The following is a 19,281-nucleotide window of genomic DNA, read 5'->3' as shown; positions in this document are numbered from 1 at the left end:
TAGCTGTTTTATAGCTTTTCTTCCTTGGCTTATTCGATATTCTATATCTTGATCGCATGTGGAGTTTTTGTCAAAAATTGAACCTAGATATTTAAATTCATCACATCCTTTTATGTATTCCCCTTCTAATTCTAAGTCTTCAGTATCACCTCCGACTACAAGGTATTCAGTTTTCTCCATGCTCATTTCCAAACCCCATTTTTGGTACTCCTCTTTCAATTTTCTAATCATGTAACTGGCGTCATCTTTATCAGCAGCAATCACAACTTGGTCGTCAGCAAATAGCAACGTATACAAATAAGAATCTCCTACTGGTATCCCCATTGTTTGGCATTTCCTAGTCCAATATTTTAACACATGTGTAAGGTAAATTTTAAATAAAGTGGGCGACAGACAGCATCCCTGCAAAAGGCCTTTCGAAGTTTCAAAGGTATTTGAAAGTTTCGTTCCAATTTTAATTGCTGTTGTTGCATTAGCATAGAGATCTTTTATTGTTTGGATGTATTTTCTATTTAAAGTGGTTTGTTGTAATACCTCAAACATTTTTTCTCTGGGAACGGTATCGTATGCTTTTTTTAAGTCTACAAATACCATGTGAGTTTCTAGATTTCTAGCAGAACGTTTTTCTAGTAATTGCCTTATGCAGAAAATGTTATCTGTGCATGATCTACCTGCCCTAAATCCACTTTGTTCTTCGGAATCTTGCCACTCCTTTTCTATCCGTTTCTTTATTATTCGTCCGTACAGTCTTCCAACTGAGCTGGTCACACTAATGCCTCTGTAATTATTACAATTTTTTCTACCACCCTTTTTGTATATAGGGGTAGTTATGGAGTTTTTCCACTCAGAGGGCACGCCACTATTGCCTGAAAGGCATCCGTTGAATATTTCAACTAAAATTTCTTTTGCCTGTGTCGTGCTGTGCTTAATGAGTTCAATTGGAATACCTCCGGGTATTCTATTATACTTGATACATAAATAGCTATTACAGCTCGTGCGCAAAATGCGACTTTTTGTACGAAATAAGTAGAGATCAGTGACCACAATATAGAGGCACATAAAGAATATATTTTTTGTGGCCAGCCACAATCGCTCGTCTGGGATGGTACTTTTAATTTACAAGAATTTCCGGCTAATCCTCGGAAACAACTTTGTCGATCTACAGCGTGGCGCTGCAGAGTAGTTCGTCTATTTTTGCCCTTAAAGATGCAATTGGCTCCGGAACAATCCGAAAGGATCTCTCCGGAAAAATGCAATACGATATTATTATTATTAGCATCCAAAAAGTTTAATGTTTGGATAGAAATTGTCCAAAATAAGCTTATAGCATAGCTTTTTGGTTTTAACAAGATGGAGCGGTTTCTCATTATCATCGAAGGGTTTTGCATTTCAAATATTTGAATTGTTTTTTTAATTATTATTCTTATTATACACCTGGATCCCGCGTATAGTCGGCGCGAGAATCCACTGAAAAATTTACACCAAATATAACAACATTCAGTTTGGCAACATATGCCATTCATAGTTTGTGTGAATGTTAATATTAACATATCTCTTCTAAGATCAACAGAACTGTACTTTAGTCCAGACCAATTAATATATTTTTTTGTCAACAAAAATGAGATGTTTTAACGAAATAATATTTCAAATATGCTGTGCAAAATAACTTGGAATTCGGTTCCGCAAATGAACTTCCTGTTTTTGTCATTAAAGTAGAAAATTATTAAAACCTTAAATTTCACTTGTTCAATCATTTTCGTCCAGTTTATCTGGACGAAAAGCTTATCTATGTGAAACAGTTTATCTTTGGCGGCTTATGGAATGTCTAAACATATTGAATTTCATTGATAATCCGTCCTTCGTTTCGAATATTATACAGAAAAAAAGTTGATTAATAGCAAGCTGAAAATTTGTTAATACATGGTATAACAGTGTCTACTCGGACAAACTTTGACATATGAGAACACTGGAATGGGGGAAGTCTTAATAAATTGTGGAACGTGATTTTATTGTGGAACGTGTCATCCTGACAAGTTTATGATTTTGAAAACTAGCAGGTTGTTTTTAAGTTTATTCTATAGCTAACTTTATGTTGATTTTTGCATTAAAGTGTAATGAAAGGATAAGAAATCAATTGGAAGTTCTGTTCGACAAAATACATGGGACCTTTTCGTAGTCTGACGTTCGAAACTATTAACCTGTTCCACAATTAAAATTTTCCCTCTTCCAGTGTTCCCGTACATCAAAGTTTGTCTGACTAAACACTGTTACGCTATTAACAAATTTTCAGCTTGCTATTGATCAACTTTTTTTTGGTACGCGGGATCTAGGCCTATTAGGCTTGTAAATAAATGAGTGGCTTCATATCAAAGACGGACATGTGCCATGTAAGAAAAATTGAGATAAATTGGTTTTTTTGTACACAACTGCTTCTTCTTCTTAGTCCTAAGCCTTTCTACCTTTAGGTGTAATGCTGACAACTGCTATTATTCTTTTTATGAAAATCTCACTTCGTATTTTGTAGTTGATTAAATTTGTTGATTTCTCAGGCATGTGATCACAATACAGCATTCTCATTGGGGCTGTTGGCGAGATGTCGGTTTTTGAAATAAACCTTTATAGCAGGAGTCCCTTTTTTAAACGAACATTCAACTGTGAAGATAAAAATAACGTATTTGCGTCCGTGTTTAAAAAAAACTATCATCACCGTTGAAAAGAACAGGAAAATTCTGTAAGAAACCACTGCTAACTAAATTTTAATTTTTTTACACGTGTCTGTTTTTGATATGAAGCCGCTAAAATCTACCTATCCTTTAATCATAAAGTGATTTATTTCTCGTTTTTACAATACCAAAAATTGATGTGTATAAATTAGAAATAAGAAATTCTTTTAAAACCTGCAAAAATATACAGGGTCCCCCTTTTAAATTAAATATGTTATGGATATTTTCCCGTAGAGTGGTAACAAATTAGCATAAAGTTCATAAGTAGCATCGTTTTTGTTTTAAGGATATAAATATTTATGTATAGAGTTATTTTTATATTTTATCCCAACCCTGTATAAAAATACTCTCATTATTTTTATAATATTTCTCACGAGTGTTAACATTTAAAAAGCTCTTTCATTTTACCGACAAGAATACATTGTTTTAATTAAAATGTATACATTATTTATTATATATTCAAGTCGTGAGGATAAATCAACGATAATATTAAATTGTCTTTACCGTAGCACCTAAACATCATTTACAAATAATTATTGATTTATAGGAAAATTTCTTCAGAATAAATTTAATTACAATTTAATAAAGTAAATTAGGTCTGGATCCGCGTACCAAAAAAGTTTATTAAGAGCAAGCTGAACATTTATTTATTAGTAGCTTAACGGTGTCTAGTCGGGCAGACTTTGATGTACGGGAACACTGGAGCAGGGAATTTTAAATTGTGGAACAGGTTACAGGTTTCGAACGTCAGACTACGAAAACGTCTCATGTATTTTGTCGGCCAGTATATTTCCTTTCATTTGACATGTTCTATGTGTCGGACTTATTAAAATGTCCACTTTATTTGTCGGACCAACATTTTTTGATATATTATATAAATTTTGCTATTGAATAAAACAACCCAATAAAGATCAACTCCCTTCTATAGGCTGATGATATAGTTTTAATCACAGACACAGTACAGAAAATGCAAAAATTAATAGTTATTTAGCAAAAAGAGATACAGAATTTAAAAATGGAAATAACTCTCAACAAAACAAAACTTATGATAATAAATGAAGATAAGAAAAAAGAAAGGAATACCAATATAATAGTAAGGGAACAAGTAGTAGAATACGTATCTACTTTTGAATATTTGGGAAATATAATAAGAGATGATGGGAAAACGGACTTGGCAATAAGTAATAAACTGAAGAAGACAACTAACCTGTATTACTCTTTAAATAATACAATTTTTGGAAAGTCAGAAATAAACAACAAAACTAAACTTAGAGTATATAACAACATAGTAAATCCGATAATGACATATAAGGCAAAAATATGGATTGTGCAAAAGAAAGGTGAATCAATGATAAACGCGACCGAGATGAAATACATGAGAAGAATAGCTAAAGTTACGAAGTTTGATAGATTCAGAAATGAGGATATAAGAAGAGAGCTGGAACAAGAACCGATAATGAGGAGATCGAAAAGAAACTATTAAGCTGGTTTGGACACATACAACGAATGGAACAAAAAAGAGTTACAAAGAAGGTGCATAAAGCCAAAATGGGAAAGAAAAGAAAAAGGGAAGGCCGAGGAAGACATGGATGGACCAGATTCAGGATATAGGTGAAAGGAGACACATGTGTATGAGAGATATGAAGAACCTGGCCACCAATAGAAGCGATTGGAAGAAATGGATAAAAGGCGGAACCCGACATCCGACGCCCTGAAGGGCACTAAGGATTATGAGAAAAAAGAAGAAGAATAAAACAACCTGCTAGCTTTCACAATCATAAAATTGTCTGAATGACACGTTCCATAATTAAAATCACGTTCCACAAATAAAAGTTTCCTTGTCCAGTGTTCCCATACATCAAAGTTTGTCCGACTAGACACCGTTAATTTATTTCAATTTTCAGCTTGCTATTAATAAACTTTTTTTCATAAAATTCTAAAACTAAATTCATATTGTCCAAATTTTAGTACCATTTTTTTATCAAGCAAATAAATGATAATAATTAATAATATGTAGATAGTTTATTATACAATACAGTGTGTTCCAAAAGCAACGCATAAAACTCATAGTTTTGCTCATGATACGGTTTGGTAAACACAATATGGGCCAATTTCTGTTTTTTAATTTTAATTTTTTGTTGCATATCCATTTTTTTCAGTTGTATTGGTAGAACTTATGGCGTCATCGACTTTTTAATAGACTGCCTATATTTATTTTAATATATAAATAGTCCTATAGACCAGAGGTTCTCAATCTGTGGTACATGTACCATTGGTGGTACATATCATTATTGGCGGTGGTACACAAAACACAGAAAAAATTAAAATAGTAGTACTTAGTAAGTATTGATTTTACAATTTAAAAATATAGGTGGTACCAAAAATAATAAAAATAACTGTAGGTGGTACATCACTCAAAAAGGTTGAGAACCGCTGCTATAGACTACTATTGTCAGGATATTATTAAGATGTGAATTACGAGCATTTTGAGCATTTAATGTAGTTTTTTTTTAAATTAGTACAGTGGTACCTCGACATACGAGGGTAATTAGTTCCGTAACCTTGCTCGTATGTCAAATTGCTCGTATGTCAAAGCAATTTTCCCCATTGAAATTAACTAAAATGTTAGTAATCCGTTCCAGTCCCAAAAAAATCACTTTAATTGTTTTTGTTAGGTGTTTTTAATTAAGAAAAATGTTTTTACAAGAAGAACCATTTATTTATCAATAACAAAAAATACATACATATTCTGTAAAAACATAAGAAAAAGTGAGGTGCTTACGGAAGCGCTTAATTTTCGTCAGTGGTCTTCGCTTTTTTTTTTTCGTCACATTTTGCTCATTTTCATCTGCAGCTCGTTTAAAAAACTTTCCAAAGAGGTTTGTTTCTTCCTCCCTTTCATAAATCGCTCGTGCCTTCTCACATAATATGATGCTTTGTGTTAAGGTTCCTCCTCGAAGCTGCTGCTCTGTCACCCGCACCATCATTAGTTTCTCCATCTTTTCATGGAGAGACGTCCGGAGCTTGGAAATTATTGTAACGCCCTTAGCTGGCATTATACCCTTTATCACCTCCTTCAAGTTAGAAGTAGGTAGTCAAAAAGAGGCATGAATTTTAATAAAAATCGGTTGCTCTTGTCTCAAATTTTGCTCTCATATCAAAGCAAAACATCGCTCGCTCGGCAGCTCGTATCTCAAAACACTCGTATAATAGGACGCTCGTATATCGAGATACCACTGTATTTCCATTGGTCTTAGTAAATAAATTTATCTAGTCTTTAACACTTGTGCGGGCGCGCTTTTAAAAATCACAAGAGAGGGCGCGGGGCGGCAGAAAAATGTATAAATTAAATTAAAAAGATACATACTTATCATTATTACAAATAATTAAAAAGTTGATATAGGTAAATAAAATCTTTTTTCTTCAAACGTCAAATAATGATGACATTACTTATCTAACTTGATCCTGTCAAAGTTTGATGTCTCCGCCGGCAGCAGTTTTTTTCCCATTTCTTTACGGCGGAGGGAAAAATGTTGTCATGGCAACAATATGAAACATGTCACAAAGCAACAATACAAATGTCATTAACAACAATTAAACATCATTTTTATTTATAGTAATATTAAAAGTACAATTAGTTAATAAGGCATTTTCAAAATTGAAACCGTGCAAAAATGTTCCCGACTCTTGATACGCATTGGTAATTGTTGATGATACTGATGGTCGAGCACAACTTTCAGCAATCATTCCGACGACTTAATTATTTTAATTTCTAACATCTAGTAACGACTTTGATAGTTGTCACAGTTAATTTCGAGTAAAAATAGCGTATGAATTGTACTATTTATGGTTGAAAATTGCTACGTTTGAAGAAAAAATAGTATACTTTATTCGGCAAAGAAGCGACTTTTCTTGACTTGCCCTCTATTACGCGCCTCACTATGCTTCTCCGCCTCATAAAGTAATATACTATTATTTATAACAAGTACAAAAATAAAATATTATTCTACAACATATCAGTCTTTCGTCAATTTAGAATTTAGTGGAGACATTTTTGCTGATCCTTTTTGATTTTACCTGGTGTTGCTTTATATATAAATATATGGACCGTTCACTCTTATTAGAGTATAGGTCGCTCAAATACTATGAGCTCTTATAATTCATTTCACGCGGTGGATTAGTCCGCAGTTTCCTTTAGGTCATCGGTCATAGGTTGTGATGTTTTTTGCCTTCTCTACTATCTTCTTCCACTCACTCCGGTGTTGAATCTTTTCTCTCCAGTTTGCAATTTCCATCTTTGATATATCGTCTAGCAGTTGATCTTCCCATCTCTTTTTTGGTCTTTGTCTTGGTTTATTTGTTAGTGGTGTCAAGTTCACTATCTTCCTGATCAGTTCTTCTACCCCTCTTCTTTGTGTGTGTCCAAACCATCTGAGTCTTTTTGCTTTAATGAATTTTACTATATCTTCTCCTTCAGTTATATTTAGTATTTCATGGTTCATCAGCCTTCTATATTCCCCTGTTTCTGTCATCACTGGGCCATGTATTCTTCTCAAAATTTTTCTCTCATTTATTCTTAACTTTTCTTCGTCTTTTTCGTAAGGCACATTACTTCTGCTCCATAGGCTATCAGTGGTCTAATTTCTACTGTATATATTTTTGATTTTCTTTTTTGCTCAGGTTTTTGTCCTTGAGTAGTCGGTGGTATTTCCAATATACTCTATTACCTGCTTTAATTCTCTCGTTTATCTCTATACTCCTTCCGTTTTTGCCGTCCACCATCACCCCCAGGTATTTGAAGGAATCTACTCTCTGGAATGTATTTTCACCTATCTTTATTTCTGTTATTCTATTTACATTGTCTCTTGTGCTTATAAGGTATTTTGTTTTATTCTGATTGATTATTAATCCTCTCGTCTTTGCTTCTCTTACAAGGGTTAAAAGTGCCTCTTCTAGTCTTTTTTTATCTCGTGCTATCAGTCCTAGGTCATCCGCATATCCTATGATCTGTGTTGAGCTTTGAATAATTGTCTTTTTCAGGCCTGTGTCCCTAATTATTCCTTCTAGAGCGATATTGAATAGTGTCGTTGACAGACTGTCTCCTTGTCTTACCCCAAGTTCTATTTTGATGTCGTTTGTATCTCCCTCATTTGTTTTAACTTTTGCTGTTGAGTCTTTCATTGTCATTCTAGTTAGTCTTATTAATTTTGCCGGTATCTCCATTTTTTTCATTTCTTTTAATAATTGTTGTCTGTATATGCTGTCGAAGGCCTGTTGGAAATCGATGAATAGTATGTGTAATTCTATGTCATGTTCATAGCTTTTTTCAATTGTTTGTGTTGGGACGTGTATTGCATCTATTGTTGATCTTCCTTTTCTAAAGCCCTGTTGGTATGGTCCTATAATTTTTTCTGTGTATTGATTTAGTCGGTTTCTTATAATTGTGGTCAATATCTTATACGTTGTATTTAGTAGCATAATTGCTCTGTAGTTGCAGCACTTAGTTGGATCTCCTTTCTTAAAGATTGGTGCGATATGCCCATTTTTCGATTCTATGGCCATGCTTTCGTCCTTCCAAATTGTAACCATTAACTTGTGCATTCTCTTCGTGAGGTCCTGTCCTCCGTTGATGATCAGTTCGTTGTTGATTTCATCTGGCCCTGACGTTTTGTTTACTTTTAGTTGTTTTAGTACCTCCATGAATTCCTGATAAGTAGGTGCACCTTCCTTTTCATCTCTGTTATCTCTTATATCCTCATCCTCTGAATCTGCCTTGTTGTTGTTTTTGTGTAGGTTCGTGAAGTGTTTTTCCCAATCTTTTTTGTTTATTTTTGTGAGTTTTTTTTTGGTGTTGTATTGTTGTTTTATGTATTCGAACAATTTCTTGTTGTCTTTATTATTCGATTCTAATTCTTGCATTTGTTCAATGATCCATGTGTTCTTCTTTCTTCTATAGAGTTTCAATGATTCTTGTTTTTCTTTTCTATATTGGTCCAATTGTTCCTGTTCGGCACTCTGTAGCCATTTGTTTCTTGCGAGGTGCTTCAATTGACTTTTTTGGTGACATTCGTCATCAAACCAATCTTTCGATTCTTTGTTTTTTTCAATCCTATTATATGTTTTGCTGTCTCTATTATGCTGTTCTTAGTGGTTTTCCATTCCTCTTCTTTTTCTATGTTCTCGTACCTGCCCAGTTTCTGTTCCAGTTGTTCTGTATATTGTTGCTTTTTTTCTTGCGTTTTCAGTTTGGCTATATTCCATTTCCTCATTTTTCTTTCCTTATGATTATTTGCTTTGATTATTTTCATCTTAAGTTTTGCTATCAACAATATGTGATCAGTGTCCGCATTTGCCCCTCTATATGACCTTACGTCTTGTACTATTCGTGTCCACTTTTTCGAAATTAGAGTATGATCTATTTGGTTTTCATCCATTCTTCCTGGTATCATCCATGTTATTTTGTGTTCTTTTTTATGTTTATGCCTAGTACTAATTACCTGGTGTTGCTTTAGTACTCTTATTTCCTAATATTTTCCTTATATTCGACAATGTATAATGAATAATCACACCTGTATTTCCATAGGTCGCTGTTGTGGTCTTCTAAATTAATTTCTTCAACCTTGCCTTCCATTTCATCGCCAAGTTCGCTATATCCTGGATATCTGACAAGTTATCAGCAAATTCGTGTAACACTGTAGCCATAAAATATTTGCTATATTTATATCCCTCAAATGAAACTAATACAGCAATTTCTTACAATGAATTGTACATATAATATATGTAGCTACCTTTAAGATCTTAGACTACCTATTATCATAAAAAATATTTTTGTACTAAATAAAATTATAAAAGCAAATAAAATTTAAGGCTAATTTTACTCACATGATTGGACGTGCACAAAAACGTTTTTTAAAACGTTTTCGATGGGATCAGTGAACAATTGAGCATTTGAATATACCCACTTTAATAGTTATTTATGATATAAGTGTTAAAAGTACACGTTTAAGGCACGCACGTGAAAGTTTGCAGAATGAGCGAAAACGAGTTCTGCAATTCACATGAGTGCCTTAAAAATGTACTTTTTAACACGCATATCATACAATATTTTTTCTACAAACGTAATTACAGGATAATATCTACAAAAAATTTTATTTGAACTTGACTGACATTCCAATTTTATATTTTTTTGACATTACATCAAAACTGCATATACGGTCAATACGAACTGCAGTGCCTTAAAAGTTTTTTAAAGCACTAGTGCCTTTAAACTAGCATTTTTAACGCTCGTATGGAGTGCTAAAAATTGCATTTTTAACACGGTTGTAGAAAAAAATGTTTAAACACCTTTGAATTTTATTTTAAATGTTGTAAAAATTAAAATTGAAACAAAATAACGATTTTGATTTTATCAGACCAAAGGGGATCGGTTTCTGCCGGGTAGTCTCTGCAGGGGTAGTTTCTGCTTCAATGCTATTCACATGTTTTTAAATTTTTTTCGAATCCTGAGAAAACTAATAAGTATTTTTGAAAAATGTAAATGTAGAATGAAAGATTACGTTATTAGCCAGGGCAAAAGTCCCTGAGAACTTCTATAATGTTTATTTTAATAAGTTACAGGGGTGAAAAACTAAGAGAAAGTTTAGTGTGATTTTTAATTTCAAATATCTCATTCAAAATAAAATTTTTATGTATTCTAGTCTCTAGTATTTATGTCTCGAGGGACTTTCGGCCCTCGGTAATAATTTAGAATTCATTCTGCGTTTAAATTTTTCAAAAATATTTATTGGTTTTTTCAGGATTAAAAAAAAATGAACACAATATCCGTGGTAATATTTTCCAAATCTATGTTTGTCATACAACGCACTCAGTCGAATAGAATATTGTCAGCATGGTGTCAGTCAGAGAGTGAAAATTTTAGATATTTGGCACGGCTTCGGGAATATTTTGAGTTGTTTATTAAATAATATCGATAGTGTATTTGATAAATAATTGATTTAAAACGTAAAATTAATAAAAAGTTATTTATTGTTTATTATTTATGAAAGATTCCAAGCAGAGAATACACTAGGATATATTCTGTGATCCAAATATTTTGTTATTAAATAGGTTCAAATTTTATCTAAGCGTTCCATAGTAACAATATGTATTATTAAAAAAATCACTTTATAAATTTTCCTCTTTTTTCGATTAAGTATTAGGTATTATTGTATAAAATACCTAGTATAAATTATTTTAATCACTGAATACATAGTTAGTGAAAAAAATATCCTATTAATTAACTGAATTAATAATTTATGCAATTATACAAGTAACGGTTATCCAAGAACATTCAAAAGTCATCTCTAAGTTATTGGTGACAATGTCACTGTCAAATAATCTTTATGTACATATCCACACCAGTGAAAATTTTACTACACGTAATTTGCCGTGTAAACCAAGAAAAAGTAGGGATGACCGTAAAATATTGGCGCCTGTGCTCTTAAGCATTTTTTGATTGTTTTTTAAATGTGTATATAACTAGACATAAGAGTCTGAGAAAAGTTACCAGTTAACTGTTTTACTTTATCGTACTACATACATAGTATAGTATAATAGATAAAGTTATAGGATCGTGCAAAAAAAATTTTTTCAGGTTTCACTTTTTTTCGACGTTTTGAGACCCCCTGAGTCTAAAAAGCAAATAAAAAAACATGTCGGAAGTATGTACGTACGTATGTATGTACGTACTTATGTATGTACGTACGTACGTATGTCGCTATCGCCCAGCAAAAACTACCGGACCGATTTTGATGAAATTCGGTATGAGTAAGTTTAAGAGAATTTTGTCGAGAAACTAAGCTTTTAAAAAAAACCTCTCAAAGGGGGGCCGAAATAGGGGGGTTATTTGGGACCCATTTTTGCAAATTTTGACCGAAATGAATGAAATTTAACTAAAAGTTAGCTCATCGATAGGTAAATAGAAATACGGAATTATTTCCAAATTCAAAATGGCGGCCAACATGGCCGACCGCCCACCCGACACATTTCCATACTTATCAGAAAACTTGTTAAAGATAAGTTTAATTTGAAAAAGTTGTTATATATCCTAAAGATGGGGCTATAAGAAGAATACTATCGTTTTTCAGAAAAAGTTATGGGTTGCCTGTATTTAGGGGGTCAAATTTTGACATAAATTTGAACAAGATTTTCTCAAAAATGGCTCAAAGAAATTTGTTTATTTTTTGATATAATTTTGATATCCTGTCGGTAAATTGAATGAGATTAGTCAGATTTCTTAACTCCCCATAGGAGGGGAGTTATGAATTTTTTATAAAAAAATATTTGAGTACCCGTAACTTCCTTTGTAATAGAAACTAAAATTTGCAATTTTGCAGACATATATATGGTATTTATTATCTATTATCACAATAAATCTTACCCAAAATATGGCTTCCGGTTGAACCGGAAATGAAAAAAAAATCTTATTTTTTCTAGATACGCCTTGTATATTTTTACATATTTTGAAAGAATGTAAATTTACCTTTCCAATGACATAAAACTGGTTGATAGAGCTCAAAATCTCGAAAAGTTACAGTAAATAGAAATTTTGCTATAATCTTGTGTGTGTCCTCTCTCACGCGATAGTAGCAGAACATTATTATAGGGCAGTCAATGAGGGTATTTGGCTCCGAATTTCATCCTACTACATCGATGCACTTGATATTTTCACAGTAAGTAGGGAATAGCTCAAGAAACAAAATCTACCCTATATACTATGGCGCTTTTTATCTTGGGGCGGTTCCCACCACTTCAAGGGGGTGGAAATTTTGTTGGTCAAAATAAGCACGGAAGTGGCTAGAGAACCTATTTCTAAGCAAAAACTGGTCTATACTTGTTTTTGAGAACTCGATACTTTTTGAGTTATGCGTAGTTGAAAATTGGCCATTTTCATTGAAAAATGACACCTTTTCGGACGGTTTTTTGTGAATACCTTAAAAACTATGCATCGAACTAAAAACACTATATAAAACATTTTTTAGATTATAAATAACAAAGAGATTCGTTACTTTGTAAATGTTCTATTTATAATACAAAAGAGATATGGTAGGTGAAAAGAGTTTGTTTTCTGGTGAATGCTCAAATTGGTGTATTCAACTTGAAATAACAGAGGAATGGTAGGTTTTGGGTCTATAATGCTACCAACGCCTTTTGTAGTGTTTAAAAAGGCATTTAAAGCGAGCACCGTTAAATGTCGGTTACATTCAAACTAAGCGAGATATGGTGCAAAAAATATATGACTAATGTACTTTAAGGAAAAATGAGAAGTACATACATTTAACCCCTCATCCACTAGAATTTCAATGCATTGTTTTTCTTCTGCAATACCTTTTAATACAGTGTTATTTCTACTTTTAAAAAGTTGAACGGGTTTAAAATGAATGATTTTTGTAACAAATGTGATCAAATTATAAAATGCATTTTTAAATTTTCTTAAAAATCTTCCTTTTTCTCCATGTAATTCGAAAATAAAAATGTTCCACCCCCGAGAAGTAGTGGGAACCGCCCATATGATAAAAGCGCCATAGTATAATATAGGATAGACTTTGAATTAGGAGATTGGGCTACTCCCAAAATTTCATTAAAATCCATGCAGTAGGATAGAATTCGGAGGTAATATCTTGTTCTTAATCTCGCGCATTGACTGGCGTAATAGAAATAGAATGAAATGCAAATACTGTAAACTATTAATTTCTCAGAAAAATTAACTAATTTGAAATAAAAGTATGACTATAATGGTAGGGAAGCAAAGAATGCTAAATGTGCGGTCACTCAAGCGCTTTAAAGTTAGGCCCTAAAACCAAAAAAAGTTAAGTAAAGTTTTCCATTTTATTGGGGACTTGTCCATTTTAAATTTAATTTTCTGTTTCCAACAATCGTTTTTTTTTAGATTATAACGCCATCTATCCAAAATTCGAAAAAATGTTTCGAATAAAAGTTACTTATTTTTATGTAAGGAATCCAAATTTGCAATAAAAAATGGGGGCTCCATTTAAAATTTTAAAGTAACCCCCACCCCACCTCCGTGGGGGTTCGTGTTTGGTGCTATTGGATAGATTTTTCAAAAATATTGAATAAGTGTATTTTTCAGTTTTTTGATCTGATGTTTATTTCGCGAAATATCGCGGGATTCGTATTTAAAATATTAAATTTACCCCCCCCCCCTCCGTGAGAAGTCGTGTTTGGTATCATTCGATAGATTTTTATATTTCGCGAAATATTCGCTTTTTTCTTGTGAAATTTTGGGACTCAGATTTGGGTCAGATTTTTGAAATATACACTGTTTTGCATGTACTGAACTTACCGTATCTTAATATGACGATTTCGAGTTTTTCTAAGGATATATTTTTTTCGGCCCCCCTTAACCAACTCCCCTGCATTAAGAGCCAATATATGGTAGAGGTACATTTTCGGGGTACAAGGTTTCTCTCCATGTAATAATCTGACGCGCTTGAGTAACTGCAAAAATCCCCGCTTGGGCTCACCTACCATGATATTCTATTGATTTATGTAATAATTTATACATCTATAGTGTCCCCCCGAAATATGGCATCGAACATATTCTCAAATGCAGGAATTAATGATGCGTAGAACCATAAAATATTTTCAAGTATACAAGGTGTTTCTAAAATATCAAAATAACGAGTAACTTTATTATTTTTATAGAATGCCAGTATCTAATACGATAACGATAATAGATCCGTACGATAAAGTTCTCGCGCGGCCCTTCCGTCCATCGTTTTTTAAACTATGGTTTACAGCCAAGCACTGGGAATTTTTGCTGTTATAATAATTAATCTAAAACTAATTTTAACATTTCTAGGACAAATTAACGCAACGTTCTTCTTTGTTCTTCTTTAAATTTAAATTAATTTCTTTAATCGATGGACTTATATCAGCCAGGAATATGCGTTCAGTACTCAATGTCAAGAAATTTATTACCAACGTCTCTGTCACTGAATATATCACCAAGTATAGGACAACCTATCTGAAAACTTATTAAATCAGCTAAAAAGGTCTACTATCAAAATCGTCTGGAAAGCTCTAAAAGTGTTGCAAAAGAAACTTGGTCCACAATAACCCTTCAAAATAAAACTCACACAGTTCAGTCTTTTTCCCTTTCTGACCCTGAAAATCTAAATGGATACTTATAATTGCTTATATGTATATGAGTAAAAATATAACAGCAACTATTCTGCCACAAGAAGATCCCATTTCCTATCTCACTAATTCAGGAAAAGTCTCGAATTCATTCTTCACAAGACCAGTTGATAAATCTGAACTGATCCAAACAATCAATAGTATCAAAAGCAAATCTTCCTGTTTTACTGATAAATAGTGATAAACTATCCATAAAAATGTACTCAAATATACCAGAATATGTGTTACAAGTCCTCATATCACTTAAATTCTCACCTTCTCATAATACTTTTGAGAAGGGTAAATTTCCAGAGTACCTAGAGACAGCCATCATTTTTCCTCTTTATAATGGTGGTGAAAATCTAATGCCTGCAATTATAGACCTATCGAATTACTACCGGTAGGTACTCTCAAAAATTATTGAGAGACAGAAACGCCCGACTAATTTCCTTTCTAGTTAAAAACAATAATTTATCTCAAAATCGGTTCGGCTTTTTAAATAATAAATGTACTTTGAAGCTATTTTCTTGTGGCATTTTTACAATTTTAACTATTTATAATGGGAAATAAGCCACAATATTATTAAAAAATGATTTTTTATTAACTTTTCGACGCCCAAATCGGGTGCCGTTGTCAAAATACAAAATACTACTAATATAAACAAAAATGTTGTTGCTTAGTAAAAAAATTCTTCTAATAATTTATTTAATTTGACTCATTTATATCGGCAATTCAGATACATATGATACACTTTGAAGTAGAATACTTTAAAATGATATTGCCAATATTTATGAGTTGCGTTCCTGGAACGACTTTACTGAAAGATAGTTCATTCGATTACATGAAATCAACCCCAACTCAAGAATATCCGTCACAAAAAAATCATAGCATGTGATCTGTCTTTAAAAAGACAACCACATGCAACGGTGACATTAAAATTCTCGCGTTAGAGATCTCATAGTAAATCACGAGGGAAAACCAGGAAAAACTTCGTGATACTATCCCGACATCGTAAGTATTTGGCCTTACATTTAATTTACTCTCAAAATTAATACCAAATTCTGACTTTACTATAATTTTGTTTAAATTATAAATAATATCAATAATACGTGGATATATAAGTAATACTAAAATATAAAATATGTACTAACTCGACTATTGACTTACTAATTGTGGTATTTTCTTTCTATTGACTTCCTCTTTCAGTATGGGTATCCACATCCTACTGCATTCCACCGAGGAATTTGCGACACAATTGATTTCGTTTAGCACAATTAGAGCCGCTTCTTTGATTTTTCTCTTTTTACTATCTGTTTCTTTCAGGACTATACTTATTTTGATATTAATTATTTAATATCAAAGTAATTTAGAATTTGGTATTAATTTTGAGAGTAAATTAAATGTAAGACCAATACTTACGATGTCGGGATAGTATCACGAGGTTTTTCCTGGTTTTCCCTCGTGATTTACTATGAGATCTCTAACGCGAGAATTTTAATGTCACCGTTGCATGTGGTTGTCTTTTTAAAGGCAGATCACATGCTATGATTTTTTTGTGACGGATATTCTTGAGTTGGGGTTGATTTCATGTAATCGAATGAACTATCTTTCAGTAAAGTCGTCCCAGGAACGCAACTCATAAATATTGGCAATATCATTTTAAAGTCTTCTACTTTAAAATGTATCATATGTATCTGAATTGCCGATATAAATGAGTCAAATTAAATAAATTATTAGAAGAATTTTTTTACTAAGCAACAACATTTTTGTTTATATTAGTAGTATTTTGTATTTTGACAACGGCACCCGATTTGGGCGTCGAAACGTTAATAAAAATCATTTTTTAATAATATTGTGGCTTATTTCCCACTATAAATAGTTAAAATAATAAATGTACCACTGATGCCATATGTTTTCTGTACTACATGAGGTTTAACAAGCACTGAAATAGTTATTTTCCTAACTAGTGCGGAAAGTGATACTTTCCCGCACGAGACTGCTGTTGACCCGAACGACGCGATAGCGGAGTTCGGGCAAGCAGTGGAGTGCGGGGAAGACAATTTACGCATGAGTTAGTAACAATATTTCATCTTTTCAACAAATCCCTTCATCTAAAATTGGTGGAGGAGGTAGTCAAACCAATGGGAGCCGTAAATTATCGCGCCGTAAAAAATCGCCCCTGTGGCCAAAGCCTGTTTGATTATTTGCAATTTATTTAAATTTTGCAATATATTGTTTTGTTTTACTTAATAATTATTATTCTTATTTTTTTTATTCATAATGACGATTAATGTAATAAATTTTATTTGTTATTGTTCTGTTTTACGACGGTTTTAAATATTTGTCTATAAAATTGTACAATTTTCAATTACAATAAAACTATTTCTAAATTTTTTAAGGTATGAGACGGAAAATGAAATAAAAGGAGAAGAAAATGCCCAAATTTACAATAGTGGACGAGAAAATGAAGCTATTAGAACAAAAGGATTTTACCAATATACAGGTGCTGACAATAGAGTTTATAACGTAGAATACACTGCTGATGAAAACGGATTTATTCCAAAAGGAGATCATCTTCATCCTGTCTTACAAAAGGCGATTCTAGAAACATTAAATAGAGATTTAAAAGAATAATTTTCTTATGTTTTTTAAATTAATATTTTAGTAATTTATTTCTAATTTTAAGATCAATTTAAACTGAAATCACAAATAATTTTTATAATATGATTAAATTAGTATGAGAGAATGTATTTTGTACATATTTATTATTTTACATAATTTCTGTAATATACGCATTTTTAAAAAATTGGTAAGAATTATAATAATCGTTCAATCAAGCTTCCTAATACGAGGTTAATTTTAAAACACCTAGTACCACTACCAGGTGGGGCGAACTATTGCCCAAGTGTTATTGCAAAACATTTGCAATTTTTTTACTGTTTAAAAAACTTTAGTATGTCAATTTTGGCACCCTTTTTCCCTTTTCCAGACATGTGGTAAATTGCGTGCAATCTGCGCAGTAGATGACTCAATGCCGCTTAAACTGAGGGAACAAGAAACGCGCATAAACCACCTATCTAAGGACGAAAAAATGCGCCCCTTGATGGGTAAACCACTGCATGTGCGGCATCTCAATAAGGTCAACAAAGAATATGTCAACAATAGAGCGTCGAACTATTGGTTGGTATCAGGAAAGATGTTTCACAAGACAGAGGGTTTGCTACTTGCAATTCAGGATCAGGTTATTCCAAATAGAAATTATCTGAAGTACATTGTCAAAGATCCTCAGGTCCAAAACGACAAATGCCGATATGGATGGCAAGCCCAAGAATCTACCCAACATCTTACCGAAGGCAGTCAGGCGTTTGTCGGAACTGGTTATAACGAACGCAATTACTCAGTAGGAAAAATTCTTCACCAAGAACTAACTACCAAACTTGGACTTCTCTAAACCTTATTATCAATACGTCCCTGATAGAATGCTTGAAAACGACAACTACAAGCTACACGGGGATCTCACTGTGCTCACAGACCAAGCAGTGGCACAAAATAGACCGGATCTCATACCAGTTAATAAACTTACTAGGCAAAGAACATTAATAGAGGTGGCGATACCTAACAACAATAATCTGCATGTTAGGCATAACGAGAAGATCGCCAGATATAGAGATCTTGAAATACAAATAAGAAGACAATGGAGAATGGAAAGCACCCAGAAAATAACTATTATTCTTCCAACTACTGGAGTCATTCCGAAGAACCTCATAGAAAACATAAAAAAGCAGTGTCTAAATAAACATCTTTACAAAAAAAAAATGAATAACCATTTTCAAGCTCGGAGAAGCTTGTAGAAGCCTCGGAGGTGTAACCAGAGAAGGTTCCCATTATTTTCAGTCTGGTGGGATGTAGAGTAACATTATGTTATTTTATATGTCATTAGATTGAAAACTTAGTCTTTTGGTAGCAGTTGCCGCTAGGGCACCTATGCCATTTCGTTCGTTGCAATCCGTGACTGCACGCCGGGGTTTGTTTTGGTTGGATCAGAGAGAGCAGCATATGTGCCTCCTGATGAGAGACTAATAAGTTTCGAAACCGGTAGAGGTGCTTGCGGCACTCTCTGATTAGGCTAGAATATGGCGCGGCTGTAGTTTCGTGTTGCAACGAAATTGAAAATGGTTATTCATTTTTGATTTACATTTACTCTGATTGGAGTACGAAGGGGACCATTCTCGTTGGAACTTTACCGCGCTGAGCAGATGGGACGTGAATTATAAATTGTAAAATTCCCTCATCTTCCTTAGTCTCAGCATCCGTTACGGCTTGCAAATTGTAGAAGCCTCGGAGGTGTAACCAGAGAAGGTTCCCATTGTTTTCAGTCTGG

The 19,281-nt window shown here is 33.0% G+C and overlaps 2 protein-coding genes across 2 annotated transcripts in view; both read left to right on the top strand.

Moving 5' to 3' along the window:
* Positions 1-17,646, top strand: part of LOC126889358 (larval cuticle protein LCP-30-like) — an 87,773-nt gene extending 70,127 nt beyond the window's left edge. Inside the window, exon 4 of the mRNA XM_050657604.1 lies at positions 17,300-17,646. Coding sequence (XP_050513561.1) covers positions 17,300-17,534 — 235 coding nt within the window. The 3' untranslated portion in view covers positions 17,535-17,646. The remainder of the gene's footprint in view (positions 1-17,299) is intronic.
* Positions 17,647-18,379: 733 nt separating this feature from the next.
* LOC126890213 (uncharacterized) lies at positions 18,380-18,751 on the top strand. The gene has a single exon (XM_050659067.1). The coding sequence runs from the start codon at positions 18,380-18,382 to the stop codon at positions 18,749-18,751; it is 372 nt and encodes a 123-aa protein (XP_050515024.1).
* Positions 18,752-19,281: the final 530 nt, after the last annotated feature.

Source organism: Diabrotica virgifera, chromosome 8, assembly GCF_917563875.1.
Source record: "Diabrotica virgifera virgifera chromosome 8, PGI_DIABVI_V3a".
Classification (NCBI taxonomy): domain Eukaryota; kingdom Metazoa; phylum Arthropoda; class Insecta; order Coleoptera; family Chrysomelidae; genus Diabrotica; species Diabrotica virgifera.
The sequence above is the reverse complement of the archived record's forward strand: the minus strand, read 5'-3'. Positions and strand labels throughout refer to the sequence as shown.